This window comes from Canis lupus, chromosome 5 (assembly GCF_011100685.1).
Source record: "Canis lupus familiaris isolate Mischka breed German Shepherd chromosome 5, alternate assembly UU_Cfam_GSD_1.0, whole genome shotgun sequence".
NCBI lineage: Eukaryota > Metazoa > Chordata > Mammalia > Carnivora > Canidae > Canis > Canis lupus.
In genome coordinates this window covers 3,675,541-3,695,823 of record NC_049226.1, presented here as the reverse complement: position 1 = coordinate 3,695,823, position 20,283 = coordinate 3,675,541, and the positions used below count along the sequence as shown (strand labels likewise).

General features: G+C 46.9%; 1 protein-coding gene across 1 annotated transcript in view; it reads left to right on the top strand.

The window, feature by feature from the left end:
* Positions 1 to 6,285: 6,285 nt before the first annotated feature.
* NTM (neurotrimin) overlaps positions 6,286 to 20,283 on the top strand; it is a 934,064-nt gene continuing 920,066 nt past the window's right edge. The window contains exon 1 of the mRNA XM_038535612.1: positions 6,286 to 6,652. Coding sequence (XP_038391540.1) covers positions 6,571 to 6,652 — 82 coding nt within the window. The 5' untranslated portion in view covers positions 6,286 to 6,570. The remainder of the gene's footprint in view (positions 6,653 to 20,283) is intronic.

Sequence of the window (20,283 nt, the reverse complement as noted above, 5' to 3'; positions counted from 1 at the left end):
AATTTTAGAAGTAGGAAGAGAGAAGCAAAAAGCTACTTACTACAAGAAAAACCTCAGGACCCTGTCAGCTGAGTTTTCAGCAGAAACGCTGGAGGCAGGAAGACAGTGGCATGGCATATCCAAGAACTGTAGAAAAAATCCCCTCAACAGAGAACACGCTAGCCAGGAAGGTTGTCATGCAGAATTAAGGCGAGATAAAGAGTTTCCCAGACAAACAAAAGTTAAAGGAGTTCATTATCACTAAACCAGTTTAACAAAAACGTGTTAAAAATACTTTTTTTAAGGTGGAAAAGGAGAGGCCCTAATTAGAAGTTTAAAAATTATGAATAAGAAGATGTCAGATATGATAACATATACATAAAACATGTTGTGGGGGACTAAAAAAAAATTCTTTTAGAAAAAAAATAAAACAAAATCGAAGGTTTAATTAATGGTGAATTTCTTGAGCAAAGCAAACAGTGAGCTGATACAAACTTATTTAGAAAACGACAAAGGAGAATAGACTTCAGGGAAGGTAAAGCAGATGATAGAGTACTCAGCAATGTAAAGGAAGAGGTTAGGGAAAGCAAGTAAAAGTAGACATATAAAAGAGAGTTACGTTGGAAACCATATAATTATAAGAACACCCCTTGATTTTTTTTTACATGGATAAGAATAATTATCTTTATAATGTGTACAAAAGAGACGAAACAATTAGGTAAGTATGCACTGACTGAGAAAGAAACATATACAAAGAAAATTAAACTGTGTTTAATTTTTTTTTAAGATTTTGTTTATTTATTCATGAAAGACACACACAGACACACACACACAGAGGCAGAGGGAGAAGCAGGCTCCATGCTAGGAGCCTGATGTGGGACTCGATCCTGGGTCTCCAGGATCACACCCCGGGCCAAAGGCAGGCACCAAACCGCTGAGCCACCCAGGGATCCCCCTACTATGTTTAATTTTAACAACACAACAACAACAACAAAGAAAGACAATAGCTCCTCAGTCTCCTACAGATCCCAGGGAAAACTTTTTAGTTAGAAGCATCCTGAAGGCAGTGACTCTTTCTGTGAGGTTCTCCTTGTATATGATCCAGCACAGTGATCTGTTTCTCAAACAACAGAATCACAAAGACTGGGAGCCGACGTGTGGGTTAGACATCACAGGGGGCCTTTCGCAGTGTTGGAGGGGTTAATGCCCATCAACTCTGTGAGGTTGATATTACTATTTCCACTTTAAGGACAAGATGTGAGGGGATGAGATGAGAAAATTGAGGATCATGGAATTGAAGCTGCTAAGTGGAATTAGACTCAGATCCAGGTCTTCTGATTTTAAGTGTTAGATTCTTCCCATTACGCTACTATGCCATATTGCTTCTTTTTGAGATGATGATGATAATTCATAGAAATCACAGCCAGATGACTGTGCCTCTAATTCCAGTTAGAAAACACTGAAATTTGTGGGAACGCAGACTTAAATCTCTGTGTCCTTAATCTCTGTGCTGTGAAGAGCTAGGCTTTCATGTTTAATATCAGCTTAGGCAATTTATCCATACATCAGGAAATCTCCTGATAGGAGTCAAATGCTCAAAACGGAGCCCCCGTAATTCCAACACTCGTGCCCTCGACCGATTCCACTCACATCAAAAATGACCATACGCGGGAGCCGCAGTCAAGATGGCTCTTCAGGGAGAGCCCCTTGCAGAGGTAGGAGGCTCCCTTCTGGCCGCCAGGCCGCTTCCCTCCCTGAAGTGACAAGTCAGAGCTGCATCCCCGAGCCCAGGTGTGTGGAGGGCAGGCCGGCTCCCTCCCCGGGCGGAGGCGGGCCCTTCCCCGCATCTGAGCTGTGAGATCCCCCTGCACTGAGCCTCAGCTGAGGCAGGCCGCAGCGGGCGGACGGCGGAGCAGAGCAGAGGCTTTTGTTAAGTCCTGCACATTATTTCAGTGCTGCTCTTTAGATTTAAGCTCCTGCGGTTCTTTCCATAATAGCTGAGAGAAATAAAAAACACTGGCCCCCACCCCTTCCTCCCTCCTTCCCACACAGCATCCACACCTACCTCCTCCCCCTCACTGGGGCCTTCTGTCTGCCAGGCCTCTGGGCCTGGAGCCCCAGGGGTGCACCGTAGGCTGGCCCTCCTCCGGGGGCTGAAGGGCTGCTGTCAGGGCTCAGGTGGCATTTGATGGTGGGACAGCCAGGCCCACGGTGACCTTCCCGGACTTCCTGTCTGACTCGGCGAGGTGACAGGTGCGCATGGGGGCAGTTTACAGGGAATCAATCCCTATTTATACTAGCTCACCGCACACCGTGCAGAATCTTAAGCTACCTGATGATGAGAGGTTCATGAAATGCCATCCTGGCTGCCCTCTTCTCGGCAGTCAGGCACCTCATCTGTTTTCCTCTTCCTTATGCCTTATTTCTTATGCCTTTCCCTTACCCCTTACCTACAAACAGCAAAATTATTTCTGTCATAAAGTTCTCTTACGTTGAAGGAGTGCGAAGGCGGGGGAACACCATTCCGCCTCCACTTTGAGGTCCCTTTCCTGACATTAATTTTGTCTTAAGACCACTCACACTCTTTTGACCCTAGAACTGGGAAGTCAATGGTGCATAACGTACATCTAGCTAATCCCAGAAGCAAATTGAGTCCTGCAGACACCTGATTGTAAGTGCGCACACCTCCGGACTCAGAGGAGGGAGCGGTGATTGTGGAGTGAGGCACGGCGATTTCACAGCATCTCCTTCCAATCAGAGCTCCCCCCAGTCAGAGGCTCCTTAGTCATTCCCCCCACCGCATCTAGTCACAGGAATCCCAAACACAGCCGTAGGTCACCCCAACACGGGAGGCCTGGCCAGAGACCCCTGCTGTTTGGGGCAGTTGCCACAACAGAGATTTCCAGCTCTAGGCCCGAAAGACTCTGAGACTAAAATGGAAAAAGGAGAGGACAAATTCTGACTGCTTGGATGAGACCCACTTCATTAAGTAAGAGATGGGCCTGGTTGAACAGAACCCTTCTGGGTATAGCCCAGGATCAGCCTTTCAATCTGTAATGATATCAATGAGCTGCCAAACGACCCAACAGGCCTCGACAGGTGACATTGTGTTAAAGCCCCATGACAAAGGAGAGGCAAAGATGGCTTCTCCAGGAGGAGGTTAACTGTGTGCTTTTGTGAGACACGAAGGCCATTGGGAAATTACTCCATGTGGTAAATTCAAGCACTGAAAGAGATACAGCTCTCTAGATAGTTTAGCATTTAGCAGCACTCAGAGCCCAAATTAGACTTTTTGGTTTGGCAATCCCCGAGGATATATTTTGCCTTAGTGAATGCACAAAGTACAATTCTGAAACTACTCCCTCCTGGACTCGTAGTCCACAAGCGCTGGCAGCTCCTCCCAATGGCTCATGGGAGACCACATCGGTCTCGGTTTGGTCAAAATAGTAAAACAAATGAAAATGAGTCGATGGCTATGATGGACGGTGGTGGTGGTGCTTATAAGGGAATTCGAATCGTCGTTCCCATTTCAGACCTGGAGTGGATAGAACTGAACCAAAGGCCTGTAGCGCCGAGGGGCCGGAGCTGGGATGTGAACCGAGCCAGACTCAATACCAATCTGTACTCTCAGTCAACAGGCCACGTTGACGGTGACGGGTGTCTGTCGAGTGTTCCTCTCATGTGCCAGGCGTCTTACATCATCCGTGTGTAGGGAGTAACTACTATGGATTGCACAATAGGCTGCATTTCACTTTTTTTTTTTTAGTCCTTAAAAGATTTTATTGCGACACAGTGGGACAAGATGGGAGATCTCAGACAGGTCTCTGGAGCCCCAAATTTATGTGATGTATTTCCATCTCTGAGTTTTTAATTTACGGCTTCCCTTGCCTGCAATATTCTTCCCTCTGCCTGAGATTTAGTCTCTACTTCACTTTCAAGGGGTATCATGACTTTCACTATCCCCATAAAACTTTTAAAAACTGTCAGAAAATCTCTTCTATCACTTCTTTGCATTCTGATAAAATTAATTACGCGTACCAACCATATGCAATTCAATGAATATTTAAAACAATATAAGGGTTTTCTTGTATTGCCTCTATTGATATATGTGTTTCATATAATTTGCAATTTCACAAGCTATTAAAGAAGCAAAAACATCATATATGAAGAGTGAAATCTACATGGGTCCATCAGAGTTTTGAGCATAGGGCAGTGTTTAAGAGGTTCGCCTGAGAGGCAAAGGCTGGGACTCCAATTCTGGCTCCACCGTGTGCCAGCTGTGTGCCGACTGGTTCCATTGTGCGCCGACTGAATGCGGACGTGTTTCCTTTGTGCCTCAATGTTCTCATCTGTCAAATGGGTGGGATGATAGGCGAGGACACTTCGTAGGTGAGGAGTTAGTGAGAAAAATGCAGGCAAAACACTGAGCGCCACCCCTGACACAAAGCATATGCTCGATACATATCACCTAGAACTATCACTTGTTATTGTTGTCACACATACAGATGCTCAATAAATATTGGTCAGTGTACAGATTTACGGCAGTTTAGGGTGAGGACATTTACAAACGTTAGTGTGCCTGCCTCTCCGGGGAGGGACTGAAGACTTATCGATGACCCATGGCTTTTCTCGTCACTCCGGGGAGCCGCAGGCTGATGGTAAAAGGAAGCCCTCCTTCCTCTGAACTGTACTGCTCGCGTTGCCACAGCCATTCCAAAGCATTTAATTGCACATGTCACTCTGCTGAGCACCACACAAAAAGACTGGTAGGGAGATAAAATTCTCGTCCACCGGGAGCTCACAATATCAAGGACATTTTGATGGACATGTGAATTAGAACATAGTGGCAGGGAAAAAAAATCTGTTAACGTAAAAACACCTTTAAAATGGAGAGATCCTGGAAATTGTTCCAGTTCTTGAACTTTACAGAAGAGAGGCCCAGGATCACAGGGTCAGATGAGCTGCCCACGGTCCTTCGGCGTGTGTGAGCACACCTGGGCGCTCCCTCCAGCCGGTCCCTGGGCTGCACGTCTCCGCGGGGCCACTGCTCCTGTTCACACTCAGTGCAGGTGCACGTGCCGCTTACACTCGTGCAGAATGGCCCGTGCGCTCCAGAAGATAAACAGACGGGAAGTGCTTTCGTTCTACGCCACTCTGGAATCTGTGCCCTTAGTATCGGGGTTACGAGGAAATACAGCCCTTAGCTGTGGAGATTTGGAAGAAATATCCCCAAAGTCCGTCAGAGCATTGTGATGGTGTGTATTGAGGGTCAGCTTGGAGAGGTTCTTTGAGGGGCTAAGTGTCCCCAGAAGCCCATTCATATCATATAACTTCCTTCCCATAGGAAGAAACCAAAAATTCATATCAACCTCCAGGCCCTTGGAGTTAAAAGTCTCTCTAGAGGTCCTTAATGCCCTTTTGACTATTTCTGCCTGATTTTTCTTCTTACCCATCACCGAGGAGATGGACGTCTGCAACTCTCTGAGGACATTTCATAACCACATGCAAGTCCACAGTCAGAAAGTCCTTCAGCACGTCTAACTTAAATCTGTCTTACTGCAGTTTAAGCCACAGGCACTTACACTCTCCCTCTTAATGAATGAAGGCTGACCGAGGCGTGAAGAATAAGCCCATCTCTTGTTCTCTCTTGGAGGAGCTTCTCCTTATTCAAACTGCAGCTCTCCAAAGACCTCAGAAGCCTCATCCTTGCCTATAGTATTCTCCATGGCATCATACACACACCGAGGACTTCGGGAAATAAACGAAGGGAACGAAAAAGACGAGTCATAGAAGAATTCTGAAACAGGAGGGACGGCACAGGAAAATAGGAAGTTCTTTATTATTTTCCAAATCAACTAAGTAGGGGGTTGATTGGGGAAAGGTGAGCCATGAGAGAGAGAGAGAGAGAGAGAGAAATCTGTCACTGACTGATATTTTCATCGGAGAGGAAAATAGGTACCAACAAATGGAATTTGACTCATCTTTGCAAGTTTCACTGAGCATGAAAATATCCCTTTAAAATTTCCCGTAAGCCGTTGCCGGCTATGGGATTTTTCCAGTGCACGGGGAATCTGAGTTCCAGAGGCCAGGGAATGCCAGAAGGAAAGGGATTTTTTTGATGCTTGGGGCTCTGAGACTGTCAGTTTAAAAAATGAAAGTAATATAGAAGGGGCAAAGTGGCATTTATCATCCCATCTCTCCGGGCTCCTGTCTCTTTAATCAGCTAGCCTGATTTGCCCAGTAAATGATTCCTGAGCGAGTGTGTGTGTGTGTGTGTGCGTGTGCGTGTGCCGGCGCGCGTGTGTTGTAGCTCTGTCAATCCTTGGATTAGAACCAATGATTGCAGCTTGTAGGAGGGCTGTCCAGGGCCAGATTGTACGATGTGTCTCAGTGCCAGAGTATGAGTAGAGATAATTACTGAGAAGTCACACTCTCTCACACCCTCGGCTTTCTTGTGTCCTTCAAGCAAAACAGTGGATTTAAATCTCCTTCCAACAGCTTGAGAGCAACGCAATCTGTCAGGAAAGACAGAAAGAAAAAACCGAACCTGACAAGAAAGAAGAAAAAGAAGAAGAAGAAGAAAAAAAAATCATGAAAACCATCCAGGCAAAAATGCACAATTCTATCTCTTGGGCAATCTTCACGGGGCTGGCGGCTCTGTTTCTCTTTCAAGGTAAGAGCTTGCTATCGATTTGCCTACCGTAGACCCAGGCATCGCACAGGGTGCTTTATAGGATCCGCAGGCTCCTGAGTCTCGGCTGTGCTGCACGGTTTGCAGGTGGAGGCGAGAGCGTTTACACAGCATGGCTGGGACTTCATTCTCCCGAGCAGGCTGTGAGAATATTGATTCGATTCTGGCTGCCGCCGGAATGGGGGAATGTATATGCATAAGTAAAATGTGGCTGGGGCTCGGGCGAGGTGCGGGGCTGCGAGCCGGTCTCCCCGGCTCTCTGTGCATTCTTGCACACATGCACCACGGAGCGCACACGGGAGCCGTGGGGGGAGATCACAGACCCGGAGGGTAGCCGGGGCTGCTAATGTGTTGCTTGTGTAACCGGGAAGGAATTACGAGAGGAAACTTTAAATATCGGCCGGTAAACTTGCAAAGCTTCTAAAAGGAGCGGCTGGAAAAATGCAGGCTAGGAAAAATCAGGTAACCGTGCACCCTGCGAGGTTCTGGTCGCAGACCCAGCTCCGAGGGATGAATCAATTTGTGGCAGCGGCGGACAACTGTGTTAGTTCTGGATGTGTCTGGGGGTGTGTTGGCGGTGGGGGCTGGCGGCCGGCTGGGGGGGGGAGGGTCGCCAGCTGATAAAAAGCAGTGGGAGCACTCAGGGTGTGGGGGGGACCTGGAATTGGGGGAAAGATTTTCCAAGTTGAAGGGAGAGAGGCAAGAAGAGTCAATGCTAATTTGGTGTTTATTTATCCGGGTGGGGGGGAGCCGAGGCCCTGGGCAGCAGGCAGCTGGGGTGGGCTTGCCCCCCCCACCCCGTCCCCGGCCAGGGCGGGCTGTGCTGGGTGCCTTTGGACGCGGCCTCAAGCTCCTGTCCATCTGCTGTACCCTGTGGCCCCGCGCTCGCCCCGGCTGACGTTCCTCGGCCGTCTGCTCACCTGCGGCCCGCACCCACCCTCCTCTGGAGGGTCTCACTTGCCCTTTTCATAGGAAAGGCGCCCGGACTCCCCGGGCTGGGGGCTGGCAGGGAACTTTCCCTGGGTGGTCCAGCCCAGCCGCAGCCGGGATCCCAGGAGGAGCTCAGCCCTGCACCTTGTATTCCCAGAGGAAAGTTCGGGCTCAGGGGGCCAGAGAGGATGGGGAGCTCCAGCCACCTGGCCCCTCCTCGTCCCGCAGTGTGGACTTCTCAGCTCTCGCCCCGGCGTCCCCACTCTGGTCCTGCTGACCCCCCTCCGAGGGCGGGCTCTGGGGGCTGCTGCGGCCCCTGGACGTAGGCTGCAGCATGCACCGTGCGGACCCACGCGGGGTGGGCAGGGGGTGCCGGGCCGGGAGAGGCAGGTGCGTGTGTCCCCTTGGCTGGGGCTCAAGGAGCAAGGCAAGGGGGCTGCAGGGACGCGAGTCCAACCCCAGGAAGTTCAGGAGGTGCATTTTGCAGGGGTGGCCTGAGCTTGGATATGGTCTGCTGCCCTCAGCCTCTAAGGGGCGCCGGCCCTGGCATCTCTGTCCTCTCCCACAGGGGCCTTGGTGCGTGGAGGAGGAAAGGAGCCAACTTGGAGGCATCCTGGGCTGACTCCTCTTACGTAATAGGGAGCAGCAATAGTGCGTGTGCGCATGTAAGTGTGTGTGCATGTGTGTGCAGGGGAGGGTGCGCGCCCTGCGTGATCGGGCCCCTGGGGGGGCTCCCCTGGTCAGAGCAGCGCTCCAACACTCGTAGCGGGGGAAACTGAGGCAGGGCCGGCCTTCTCCCAAGCTAACCACAGACCTGAAAACTAAGCAGGCGGAGGGTAGAGTGAAGGGTCAGGGGAAGGGGAGGGGAGGGGAGGGGACCGGCCCTCGGGAACCCCCATCTGTCCTCAGGTCCACGTCTCTCTTCTCTCTACATCGAACTGGAGACAATGGCCAAACTTCCACCATCAGCGGCCCGCTGGCAGCAAGCCAGGAGCCCCAGGGCCATACTGAATTTACATATAAATTAGCATACGTGATTTTTTTTTCCCCCATCAGAAATAAATGCAGGGAAGCATAATATTTGCTCATACTTGGACTCATCCTTGCATAGACGCGTAGAAAGTGGCAGATCCCAGATGCCCCAGGGCAAAGTCGGATTTCGTGGTCTTGGTCCTCCCGTGCAGTAGGGCCAGGGGTGATGAGTATCATAACCGCCTCACATCCCACCAAATCTGACATTGTCCCCGGAGACCCGTGCTCCCCACCTCGAGCCAGCTGCAAGCAGGCTCCGCCGCATCCCCAGGAGGCAGGCTGCCCAGTTTTAAGGAAGACGAACCCTCAAAGACACCCCCCCCCCCCCCCCCCCCGGTGCACACGTCAGCCGGGCAGGCAAAGGTGCCGTCTGGTTTCCCTCTGGGGGCTAGAAGCTGACGTCCCCACTATCTCTTCAAGTCAAACTTAGGAGCGACTGAGGCAGCGGGGTCTGGCTGCAGTAGCCACCCCTACTGCCCTGACCCCGGGGACTAGTTGGAATGCAGGGCACATTCCAAGGCAATTTTTTCTGCTCTGTTTTTGTTTTAAGCCAGCTCTTCCTAGAGCTGCCACTTCCTGGGTTTCTCACCCTTTTTTTTTTTAAAAAAAAAAAGGTGTCCGGAGCTAGTGGCAGATTAGGGACCCCTCTCCTCCCCCACCCCCTGTGCCCCCACCCCAGCCCCACTGGCCGCCCAGATCCAGATTAGAGGGGGAGGGAATTTCCAAGGGAATCAGCTCTGATTAGTGCCGGGCGGGGCGCGGGGGGGGGGGGGTGATTAGCACCCTGGGGCTCCGGCCCTAAGAAGACCCAGGGTTGATTAACCAGCAGCTCCTCTTCCCTGGGAGCAGGAGCCGGGAGCCTGGATTAGGCGGCTGTCCTCAGCACACCGCCCACCTCCTGCCACCGGGAGGCTCTGAAAGGAATGGCTGGTGGTGCTGCAGCCTTTCTCTTTCTAGAAACGCGGCCAGTCCTCCTTCGAAGGATGAATGCTCCCTTCAACACCTTGCCTGAGCTTGGCTAGGTTCCTGTCTTACCTTCCACATTTTCTCTCATCTCCTCTGTCCCACATCAACATGTATTCGGGCCACGTGAGACCCAAAGGGGCGGAGGAGAGGGAAGAGGACCCTGGGGCCAAGCTCTCGCCCTCCTTCACTCAGACACTGTTCAGCTGGCAGATGAGCCAACTTCCTGCCCCTCACCGGAAACCTACATTTGGGTGCCAGCAGCAGCCTGAGTTGGGTGATGTTTCAGGGGTGCGAGGGAGGCAGATGAGGCCGTGCCCCGCGTTTACTGGCAAAGTGAAAAATCGATGTGCGATGATGGGCCCCTGGGCCTGATGTAAGCATTGTGGGCACTTGCAAGCATGGCCAAAATAATAATAATAATAATAATAATAATAATAATAATAATAATGAGAGAGAGAGACAGAGGAGTCTCACAAAGTAAACCCTGGCTGTCAGGCTTGGAGCTGGCAACTTGGGGCAAGTTAGAGGCAAGGCGTGCACAGTGTAACACATGCACTCACCTTTGTCCTTCATGCTTGGTGATGGTCTTGTGAGTGTTTCACCAAGGGGGCCTGGGGACACCCAGAACCGACCAGCAGGCCTTGCCGCATAAAGACCGTTCTTGGGATTGCAGCTCCAGTTCCCAGGTGCACAGCCTCGTCCGGGTGCTGGTTCCTCCTTCCTGGCATTGGTAAAGCCGAATATAAGTCCAATAATGCCTTCATAGGAGCTGGACGCCTCGCCGCGACCTCTGGGGATTCTCAGCAGGCCTCTCCCACAATGCTGGTATTAGGGGTGGGTCTTTGACGAGGCCAGCTCTCCTGCCTCCCTGCTCAGGGGCTGTGCTCTGGAATGTCTGGCTCCGTCCTCAGCATGCCTGCATTCTGGTGGCCCAGAGTTACAGTGACCCTGGTGGGATCGCCCACTGCTCACAGAGCGCCCAACAACTGGGGGCCTTTGGCCACAGTTTATCCACTGGGATGCGGTGATCCCTCTTAATATCCTAAGGATGGAGGATATTTCTAAATCAGTATGAGCCACATGCCTCTGGTGTGTTCGGGACACCTGTGCTAGAAAGATCCGCAGCATCTTTTCGTGTCTGTCTGTTCAGGATGAACACGCTTTGGGGGGGAGGCAGGACGTCATGTCCGAAAGGGGGCTCTGTTCCGGGTTGTTATGGGTTTGGAGTTCACGACCTGCTCCCACGCACCACCCAGAAAACCAAAGATGCAATCAAATTCTGCTTTATTTTGACCTCAGCAGAGGGCCTCCAGACTCTCCAAAGCCTCTCATGTGCGTGCCCTCCAGGTTTCAAGCCAGTTCTGGTGGCCTGCACAAGCCTTGGTGGGGAGCAGGTCCATCTGAGCTCAAAGTCCCCTATGTTTTCTGTAGGGGAAAATCTTTTCCTCTGTGCGCCTGTCTCCCCACCTGCCTGCCAGGCTGGGGGGCAACTCCCCTGGGTGCTGTAAGGACTCATTAATGCTTGTAACGCTCCAAACATGTGGCGCTAAGTGGAACTCCATGCTGAGACTGGTTGTATTTATGCAGTTTACTTCCTTTCTGCTCTATTGGCTTGTTAAATGTTTACTTTATGTCTATAGTCATTTGAAATTCAATAAAACAAATTAAACATAAAAGATAAAAACATGCAAAAATAGAGTGATCGATGGCATAAGGGTCAAATAGGGTCTGGTGGCGCCATTGCAGCCTCCCTCCCTTGGTGGTGGATGCTTCCACTCGGTTCCACTAGCAAGGGCACTGGGGAAAGGCAGAGGGGCTTTGGAAGGAGCATGAGGGAGGCCTGCCCCCCACCCACTTGCCAACGGAGGTGCCATGCTGGCTGGGCCGGTGGCAGAGAGGAGGTGGCGGGGAAGAAAGCTGGAGCTAGTTTTGGAAGGTTAAAAAAGAGCTCTAGTTTGTTTGGATCAGAAAGAAAAAGTGGGAAAGAGAGGACTCAATCCTCCACCTTGACTGTGAATTTGGTCAATAATCTCTGAGAGTCTTAGATTTTATTTTCTGTATTTCTGCATTTATTTATGCAACCTTCTGGAGGAAGCCTGCTCGGGCTATCAACTGCTTAGACTTAAAGGATCTGTGTGTTCCTGCACCTTCCGGCTCCTCCTCTGTCTCCCCATCCCTCTCCCCCTCCTGCCTCCTGCCCTCTCTCCCCCTTTTCTGTTTTTCTCCATTTCCCTTTCTCTTTCCTCCTTTCATTCTTCCTTCTCCTCCACGGGAACAATAATTGATCAGTTGACAGATCTAGGTCATGCTGGCAGGGGTTGCTCCGCTTCATGCAGGCTTGCCCAAGAGAAGGAGGGAAAGTCTGTCTTCCCAGTTCACAAGGAGCCAAGATGATAGGGCATCGCGGGGGGAAGGGGGAACCAGTGAACTGGTGGGCAGTTTCCGGCATCCTTAGCAAGGCTACCCGGGACCCCGTTGATTGATTGCAGAGTGCTCAGCCCTGCGATATCCCTGCCACTCCAATTTTCCATATCCGATTTACCTTTGCCACTTGCTGCATTTTGCTCAGCTTCTATACCCTGCCTGTTCCCATTTTCCTTTCTACTTTCCCCTCCTGTCCTCTTCCCCTTTTCTCCTCCTTCCAAAACCACAACAGATCACACATACTCCCACCTAAGTCATATTAGAGAGATGGCCTTTTGTTTATTTGCAAGAAGAAAAACAGAAACCCTGCCAGAAGAACTCTGTAAGTCATTTGCAAACTGCAAAACAAACCAACAAAGATTCACATTTTCGGTGCTGAGAAGAGAATATTTCAAGAGAGACTGTCAAGCTAAGAAATCAAATATTGGAAAAGACATTCTTTAGCACTGTTACTAAGGACATCTTAGGTTACTAAATTTGAGGGTTTTTTTTTTTTTTTTTTCTTCTCTAAGAGTATTGCCTTCACAGTTATAAAAGACTGTTCAAAGAACTGGCTGGTTTTGGCTTCAGTGGTTCATTCAGATTCACTCCCTGGAGGGGCTGCCTTTGCTTAGTCTTGGTGGTGCTACTACCAAACTCTAACCCAACACAGCCCGTAGCTGTCTATGTGTTTATTGGTTGGATCACCCAGCGTTTATTGAATGTTTATTATGTTCCGTGTGGAGTCGTAGGTGGTGGGAATAAATATGTCGGTGACTAAAACAAACTAAAGGATGAGACCAAAGGCAGAGTAGAATTTCCAAGATTTGGCTTGGTTTGCCATCCTTTTTAATAGTGCTCAGAAGCACCAACAAGGAGTGCCAGAAGCAAGCGGGAGAGTGAACGACACAGCTTCTGGTTTCTGGCGGAAATGAGGGCGGGCAGCAAGAGAGCAACTATCCCTTGATCGCTGTTCCACCTGGAGAGCACTGGGAGAGGGTGCATGGCTCTAGTCCTGGGTTAACAACAGATGAGAGGTGCTGCCTTTGCTCCTCCCTGCCGTCTCCTGCCAAGAAGGGCCTCATGCATGTTTGATGTGCCCTCAGTTAGTACATGGATGATGAAAGCTGGCGTAAGTTAGTTGGCCTTGTGACAATTGTCTTTTGTCATTCAAGTTATTAACTGATTCTTGGCACAATGCCACCTGTCTGGTAGCCTCCCCAGCTCCTTTTTGCCCTGCCTTCTGCGCGGAATTAGAGGACCAAAGAAGGTAAGCAGAGCGGGGATGGGGGAGCGGTGGGGGGAGCTTATATAAGACCAAGAAAGGCTTTGCCTCTGGCAGCTAGTCTGCATGGGGCAAACGCTGTGCAGGGGACCTCTGTGAGGGATTCATAACTCAGGGTAAATCTAAGATGATCTCCCTTCTGAGAACCCTTTGACTTGCTACCCACTCATCATACCCAACTTAGGGTTCCGAGAATAATAATAATGCATCATGATTTATTTGTTCTCCTCTGGTCATATACGACAGTTGGGGCACAAGCCTTCTTCCAATCCATCAACTTGTCTTTTCAGCCATATGTACAAGAGGGAATATAGCTTCTCTTTAGGCTCACACTGTACTAGCTGAGTCCGGAATGCTCTGAGATGATTGCCTATCTGGCTGCTTCTATCTGCATTCCCTTAGTGGTGGTGATAATTGTTGGTAGCTTTTCTCCTGTAGGAGAACAGATAATTGCCTTTGTCATGGATCCTGATTTTTCCAAGTCAAGCAGCCTACAGCAGTTGGGATCTCCTAACCTCTGGCCCTCAGGGGGTAGGTTCAATGTGTATTTATTTGCAATATTTTCATTCCCTACATCTGTGGTTCTCAAACTTGGTGTATTCAAGTGCCCGAGGAGATTTATAAAAATACCGATGACTGAACCCTTTCCCAGGTGAACAAAATCAGAACTTCATCATCAATCTTATTCAGAGCTCTGTTAGAGGTTCTAATAGGTGGTCAAGTTTAAAAATTATACCTCTACAGTCATCTGAAATGTTCTATGATCTTGGGTAAGACACTTCCTCTATATGAGCCTTAGTTTCCACATCTCTAAAATATAGAAGTTGGATTGAAATGTTTGCAAGTTTCATTTCAAGTTCAACATTTTGCAATTCTGCAAATAGTCTTTTTGAGTATAGCACTTGAAAGAGAGTGACGCTAGAAGAAAGTATTCAGAAGTAGTTTCTGCTTGCAGGAAGCTAAGAATATAGACATAGTCACAGACAGATGACCAAAGTCAGAATGTGTGAATGGTGTGTGTGCGTGCAAACCCTACATACCAATTCGTATCTACTATATCACATATCCATATATGCATGTATATCTTTATAAGGCATCCTCAGGATGGGAGGCAAGGACTAACTAGTCACAGCATTTTAGGTAGAGGGAATCAGGAATGATAAGGATTCTTAACCAATCCATCTAACAAGGGAAATTCAGGATCACTTGAATGTGGGTCAAGAAAGAACGTGTTAGAGCTGGATTTAGAGAGTGCTAAATGATGGTGAGTCTTGGAAGAAGCCCCATTCCTTAGTGTGAAGATTTGCATTTTCTCTTCTGCTCAGGCTCCCCCTTCCTGTCCCGGAGAGTTAGTGACCCAGGAGTGTTGCTCCCATTGCTCTCCTTGTCAGTGGCAACCAAAGGCCCAATGCTGAGAACCTCAATGACAATTGTGTAGCTCATGCATTAGGCAGAAGTGATGCTGGTTCCACCCCCAAGCCAGGTCATTGGCTGCAGCACAAGCAAGAGTGAAAATTTGGTCTGTTTTGATGGATCTGCAGGATAGGAGGGCCATGGGGAACAGAGCTACCCTGGAAATTTGTGCCCAGGGCAGTCTTTGAGTAATTCAGAAAGTACTCACATTGAAGCCTCCCCAAAGTGTTCACACTGCTGCGTCTGTCAGCCCAGAGTCACAACCAGCTTAAGCCCAGAGGAACTTTCAAGATGACTTCTTTCAGTCCCTCTCTAGGAGCTCTGATACCTCAACAATAAAGCTGCAGTGGTCCCCTAACGTCTGTCTCCAATAAGAGGGAACATGCATCTCTCCAGATGGTCTATTGTACCTGACCGTTGGATTTCAGGAAGACGGGAAGAGGAGGAAGGCAAAGGAGAAGGAGAATCTGTCTTCTTATAGATTCCAGCCATTTGCTCTAGGTCTAGAGAGATATTATCACACAGTGGCTGGATTGCCTGGGTCCAAACCCTGGCTCCACCACTCCCTAGTTTGAAGCCTTATGCGATTCAGTCAACCTTTGTGATTCTCCTTCCTCTTCTATAAAATGGAGATAATTATGAGACTTAGCTTTAAGACTGTTATGAGGATTAAATAAGTTCCTGCAGATAAGGTGTTTGGAGCATTGCTTAGCACATAGTAGGTTCTCAATAAATATTACCTAATAGTATTATGATTTATATGAATACTATCACCCACAGGACAAGTCTAATCCTTCTTCAACATGACTTTTCTTTAAATATTTGAAAGAAACATTCCCTCTTCTCCTTCCTCAAATTTTCTCCCCACAAGGTTAATTATCCCAAGCATTTCTCCTATTTTCTATATTATCATCCATAGAGAGGGTGCTGATTGCTTTTCTCAAAGATTGTTCTGGTTACTTTGTATTCTTCTTAAAGTCTTATCCCAGTATGCTCTGAGGAGCCCAAAATATTATAGAATATGGACCCTTCTGGTTCCAAATCCAAAGAAGATGAAGTCTTAGCTCTTTGGGAAGGTATTGGAAACCCTACAGGTCTGACCTAGGTTTGCCAGCCTCTCCTAATCCTCTGCACTCCTGTTCCATGGGCTGCTCGAGGGCTCCTTCCTCCCAGCATGTGTGCACACTGCTCCCTCTGCTGAGTGCCATCCTAGTCTACCTCAAAAACACTTGTTACAATTCAAGAAAAAAATTCCAAGCTCAGCATCCTTCTGAAGTCTCTAATTTCATCCTTTATGCCTCCATTTCTCTTGACCTTACCTCTATTCTTAACATTCACCACACACTGTGTAGTTACATGCTCACATGTCTATCTTCCCCTACCAGTCTCTGAGCTCCTAGAGGTCAAGGGCTGCCTTATGTATCTTTATTTCCCAGGGAACCTAGCAAAACACTTGGCACAAATTCAACACCCAGCATTTATGGCTGGAAAGAAAGGACAGAGAGAGGGAGAGACAGAGGGGAAGTGCCATAAGGTCCCTTTAGTTTTTTTCAGGAGCTGTTGTCAATTCAACCCTTTCTTATCCTATGCTTGTGGTGTTTTGCTATGTATACAACAACCTGGCCTCAGAACTTACCCTTTCTGAAGTTATCAGATTCAATTACTACCTTTTTTTCTGACAAAATATTTTTGGGACTCTGAATCTGTGATCCCATATTTCAGCAATCCCTCCTGGTGATAATCAGTCATAAATCTTATGCTGTAGCACCTGGGGTGTGGTGGATGAGCTCAATACTTATGATTAAACTTACCCAAGAGCAGAAAATAGCCACTCTAGTGGTGAGTAGATCAGATGAGTGGAGGAACAAGGTGGCTATCTGAATGTACATTGGCATCAGAAGAAGCAACACAGATAGGAAATTTGGATCTAAAAAAACTGGGGAAGTGACTGGATGGATTGCATTTAGTTGTAGAAGATGAAGTGCTCAAATGTTTCTTATCTTCAGATCTACTTCTTTGGATCTACTTTATCTCTCTTCCACAAAGTTGACCACTAGGTCATTTGGCTCTCCTCCTAAACAGTCAAAGAGAAACTCATCCCAGACATGAAAAAGGTTAATTGACAGCTTTTTTCTCAATGTAACCGGTGATGCATAGAACTCTGCAGTTGGATAAACCATTTTGCTAATTTTGAAAACAAATAAAAATTAATTAATTGTTCTACATTTCTCCTTTCTTCCCCCCCAACACATCTTAATAGAAGGATCTAAATGCCTTGTCACCATTTTCTTCATTACTTTCTTGCACTGCTGAAGACTTGTCAAGACCAAAATAATTCAATCATCAAATACAAAAGCTTTTTCACAGATTGCTAGAGTTGTGAGATATCATGGAGTATTCTCAGCCTCCCCCCTAAGACAATGATCCCGTCTGAATGATTTTCACCAATTTATGCCCAACAACTCCAGAGATTCCCAGTGAGCAGACACTAACCACCTGCGTTGTGGTCCCCAGTTCTGGCTGCCTATTGAAATCACCTGTGGAGTTTATTATGAGCAGATGCCCAGGGATGACTCACAGAAATTCACATTGAAGAGGTCAGTATAGGGCAGAGTCTTTTGTACTTCGAAATAACTACAGATAATTCTATTGTGTAGATACAATGGAGAATAAATGATATTAGCACCACTTTTCATAGTGGATAAACTCTGTGAGAAAATACTTTTTTGGCAAGGACTTTCGATATCGCCTCCAAATCAATTATTATCCTTTCTCTGTATAAACAGTGCTCTAAATTTGTTCAGGGCAGCAACGTGCCTGTTCAAAATATTCGTCACCAAAATTCCCTTATAGCTGAATAAGGTCATGTAATGCAGTTCAGGGAAATGAAATATAAGCACAAGTTTACTTGGGGTTTTGAGGATCATACTCAGGACCCCTGAGCTTTCTCAACCTTACCATTGCTGCTTCTCCTTGACTCAGAGAATAGGATACTACCTAGAGGTCCAGGAAACAGCTTGAAAACAGGAAGATAAACAATACATATAAAGAATGGCAAGGGGCACCTGGGTGGCTCAGTCAGTTAAGCATCTGGCTCTTGATCTCAGCTCAGGTTTTGATCTCAGGGTTGTGAGTTCAAGCCTGGTATTGGGTTCCACACTGGGCATGGAGCGTACTTAAAAAGAAAAAAAGATTGACAAAGAAGGAAACTTTTAGGCTGAACCAAATGGACTTAGCTGTTTTGGTAAATCAAAAATAGTTGAATATAGGCAATTTCATATGGCTCAATCTAATTAAAGGACCTTGGGTTCAAGATGACATAGCAGTTGTACTAGCACTAGGATACATGTTCCCATACTCACTATCACTTATGAGAAAAAAAAACTTATTTAATTAGGTTTCTGTTACTCACAGATGAATATAATCCTAATGGATCTATGTTGAGCAAAAATTTGCCTCTTTCTAACTTCTGTCAATTAGAGCTGCTCAAAAATATAAGTAATATTGTGTGATCTTCTTTCTAAAAGATGGTTATCACAAACACTACTTATCTTGACATTCTTAGCTCCTTCTTATGATTATCATATGGCATAACTTTTAAACCATTAATCATCCTGATCCTTATCTTCTGAACATGCTCCAGTTTGATAATGATCCACTAAAAGGCATTACCATACAAATTCTCCTAAATGTAGTTTGATTGGTAAAGTGGAGCATAGACTATTACCTACCACATTTTGGACTGTATGGTTACATAGGTTCACTTTATTATTGTATTATTTTCTTTTATTTTTTCAGAGATACTACCCTATTGGCTCATACTGATGTGATTTGGTCATTGTGATGACCAAAATGCTACTATATAAAACCTCTCTTATTCTCACTTATATTTAACTTTCTTTAAATGTTTCTTCTGGGGATCCCTGGATGGCTCAGCAGTTTAGCACCTGCCTTTAGCCCAGGGCATGATCCTGGAGTCCCAGGATCAAGTCCTGCCTCAGGCTTCCTGCATGGAGCCTGCTTCTCCCTCTGCCTGTGGGTGTCTCTCTCCCTCTCTGTCTCTCTTTTTCTGTGTCTGTCATGAATAAATAATAAAATAAAAATTTTTTAAAAATAAATGTTTCTTCTAAGTATTTGAAATTTTATTCCTTTGAGTCCTTTATTTAAATACACTGAGATTATTTTTGGATTCTGATGAGTTGTCACCACCAGCTTTGTGTCATCCTCAGATGATTTAGACATATAATCTCCACATCAGAATGATTAAAAAAAAAAAAACAACATAATAGCACCAAGGACATGGCCAGTTCTTATTTACATTTATATTTCAATAATAGACCCAAGGGTATGGCCAAGTTCTTACTTACACTTATATTTCATCCACTCCAGAATGATTTATTCATACCCTACTGTATGCTAGCCATAAACAACAACAAAACATAGTTCTTATACTCAATGAAGTAGACAATTCAATACAAAATGGTAAGTGTTGAGATAAAAGCGAGTGTTGTTTGCCTATGGCAGCATCTATGAGACTTTTCAGGTTGGAAAAATCTTCTAGAACGAAGAGATGTGAAAGCTGAGACACAAAGGTGACTAGATTTAACCAAGTAAGAGGAGAAATAAATGTTACAAATAAGACATGGCACATGCTAAGGCCTAGAGTCAGAAGAGCATGGTAGGAATTCAGGAATCCAATATCCAATCTGGCTAGATGGAGTGTGTTTGTGTGGTTTGGGGGCTCAAAGTTTTGGGGGAAAGGGGGTAGGTAGAAAGACAAGATATACAGGTAGAGATGTAGGCAGAGGTCAGAGCTTGAATAGCCTTAGGTTTCCTATTAAATATTTTATATTGAGAGAAGAAATTATGTTGAAGGATTGCATGCAGATAGTAACATGGTCAGCTTTGCAGTTTTACTTGTTAAGTAAGGTTATTTGGGTTACTTAAAAATGTTAAAATATGGTTCTAGTGACAGTGTGGAAAATGAATTAAAATAGGGGCAAGACTAGAGGAAAAGGGAGCCTTCTAGAAGATGCTGCAGCCAATCAAGCATAAGTTAACCAAGGTGAGCACTGCAGAAATAGGGAGATATGGGAGTAGTCAAGTGTTATGGAGGTAGAAGGGTTGTGACTTAGGGATGGAGAAGAAAGAAGATGATAAGTAATAAAGGGAAGTGAAAGAAAACTTTTCATTTTGGGGTAAATGATGCTTAGGTGGGTTTGAGGGAAATGGTGGTGATGCAATTTGGGCCACAAAGTGTTTGAAGATGCCTAATGGTAGACATGTACAAAGTTCTATCCAATATGAAGTTAGCCACATTGATCTGGAACTCTGGAGAGACCTTTGAGCCTCAACAAAGATAGTCTGTGACACAGATACAATTAATTACCCAGGAGAAGAGTAGAGAATACATATTAGATAACTAGTAACCAAAATTTGGGAAGAGAAGAGATCTTGGGAAGATAACTGACAAGAGGTGGTCAAAAACATAGGAGAAAAGCCAGGAGAGCATGATGCCATCAAGGTCAAAAGATGTGTCTGGAGAAGGCAGGAACAATAACAGTGTCAAATGCTACTAAAGGAT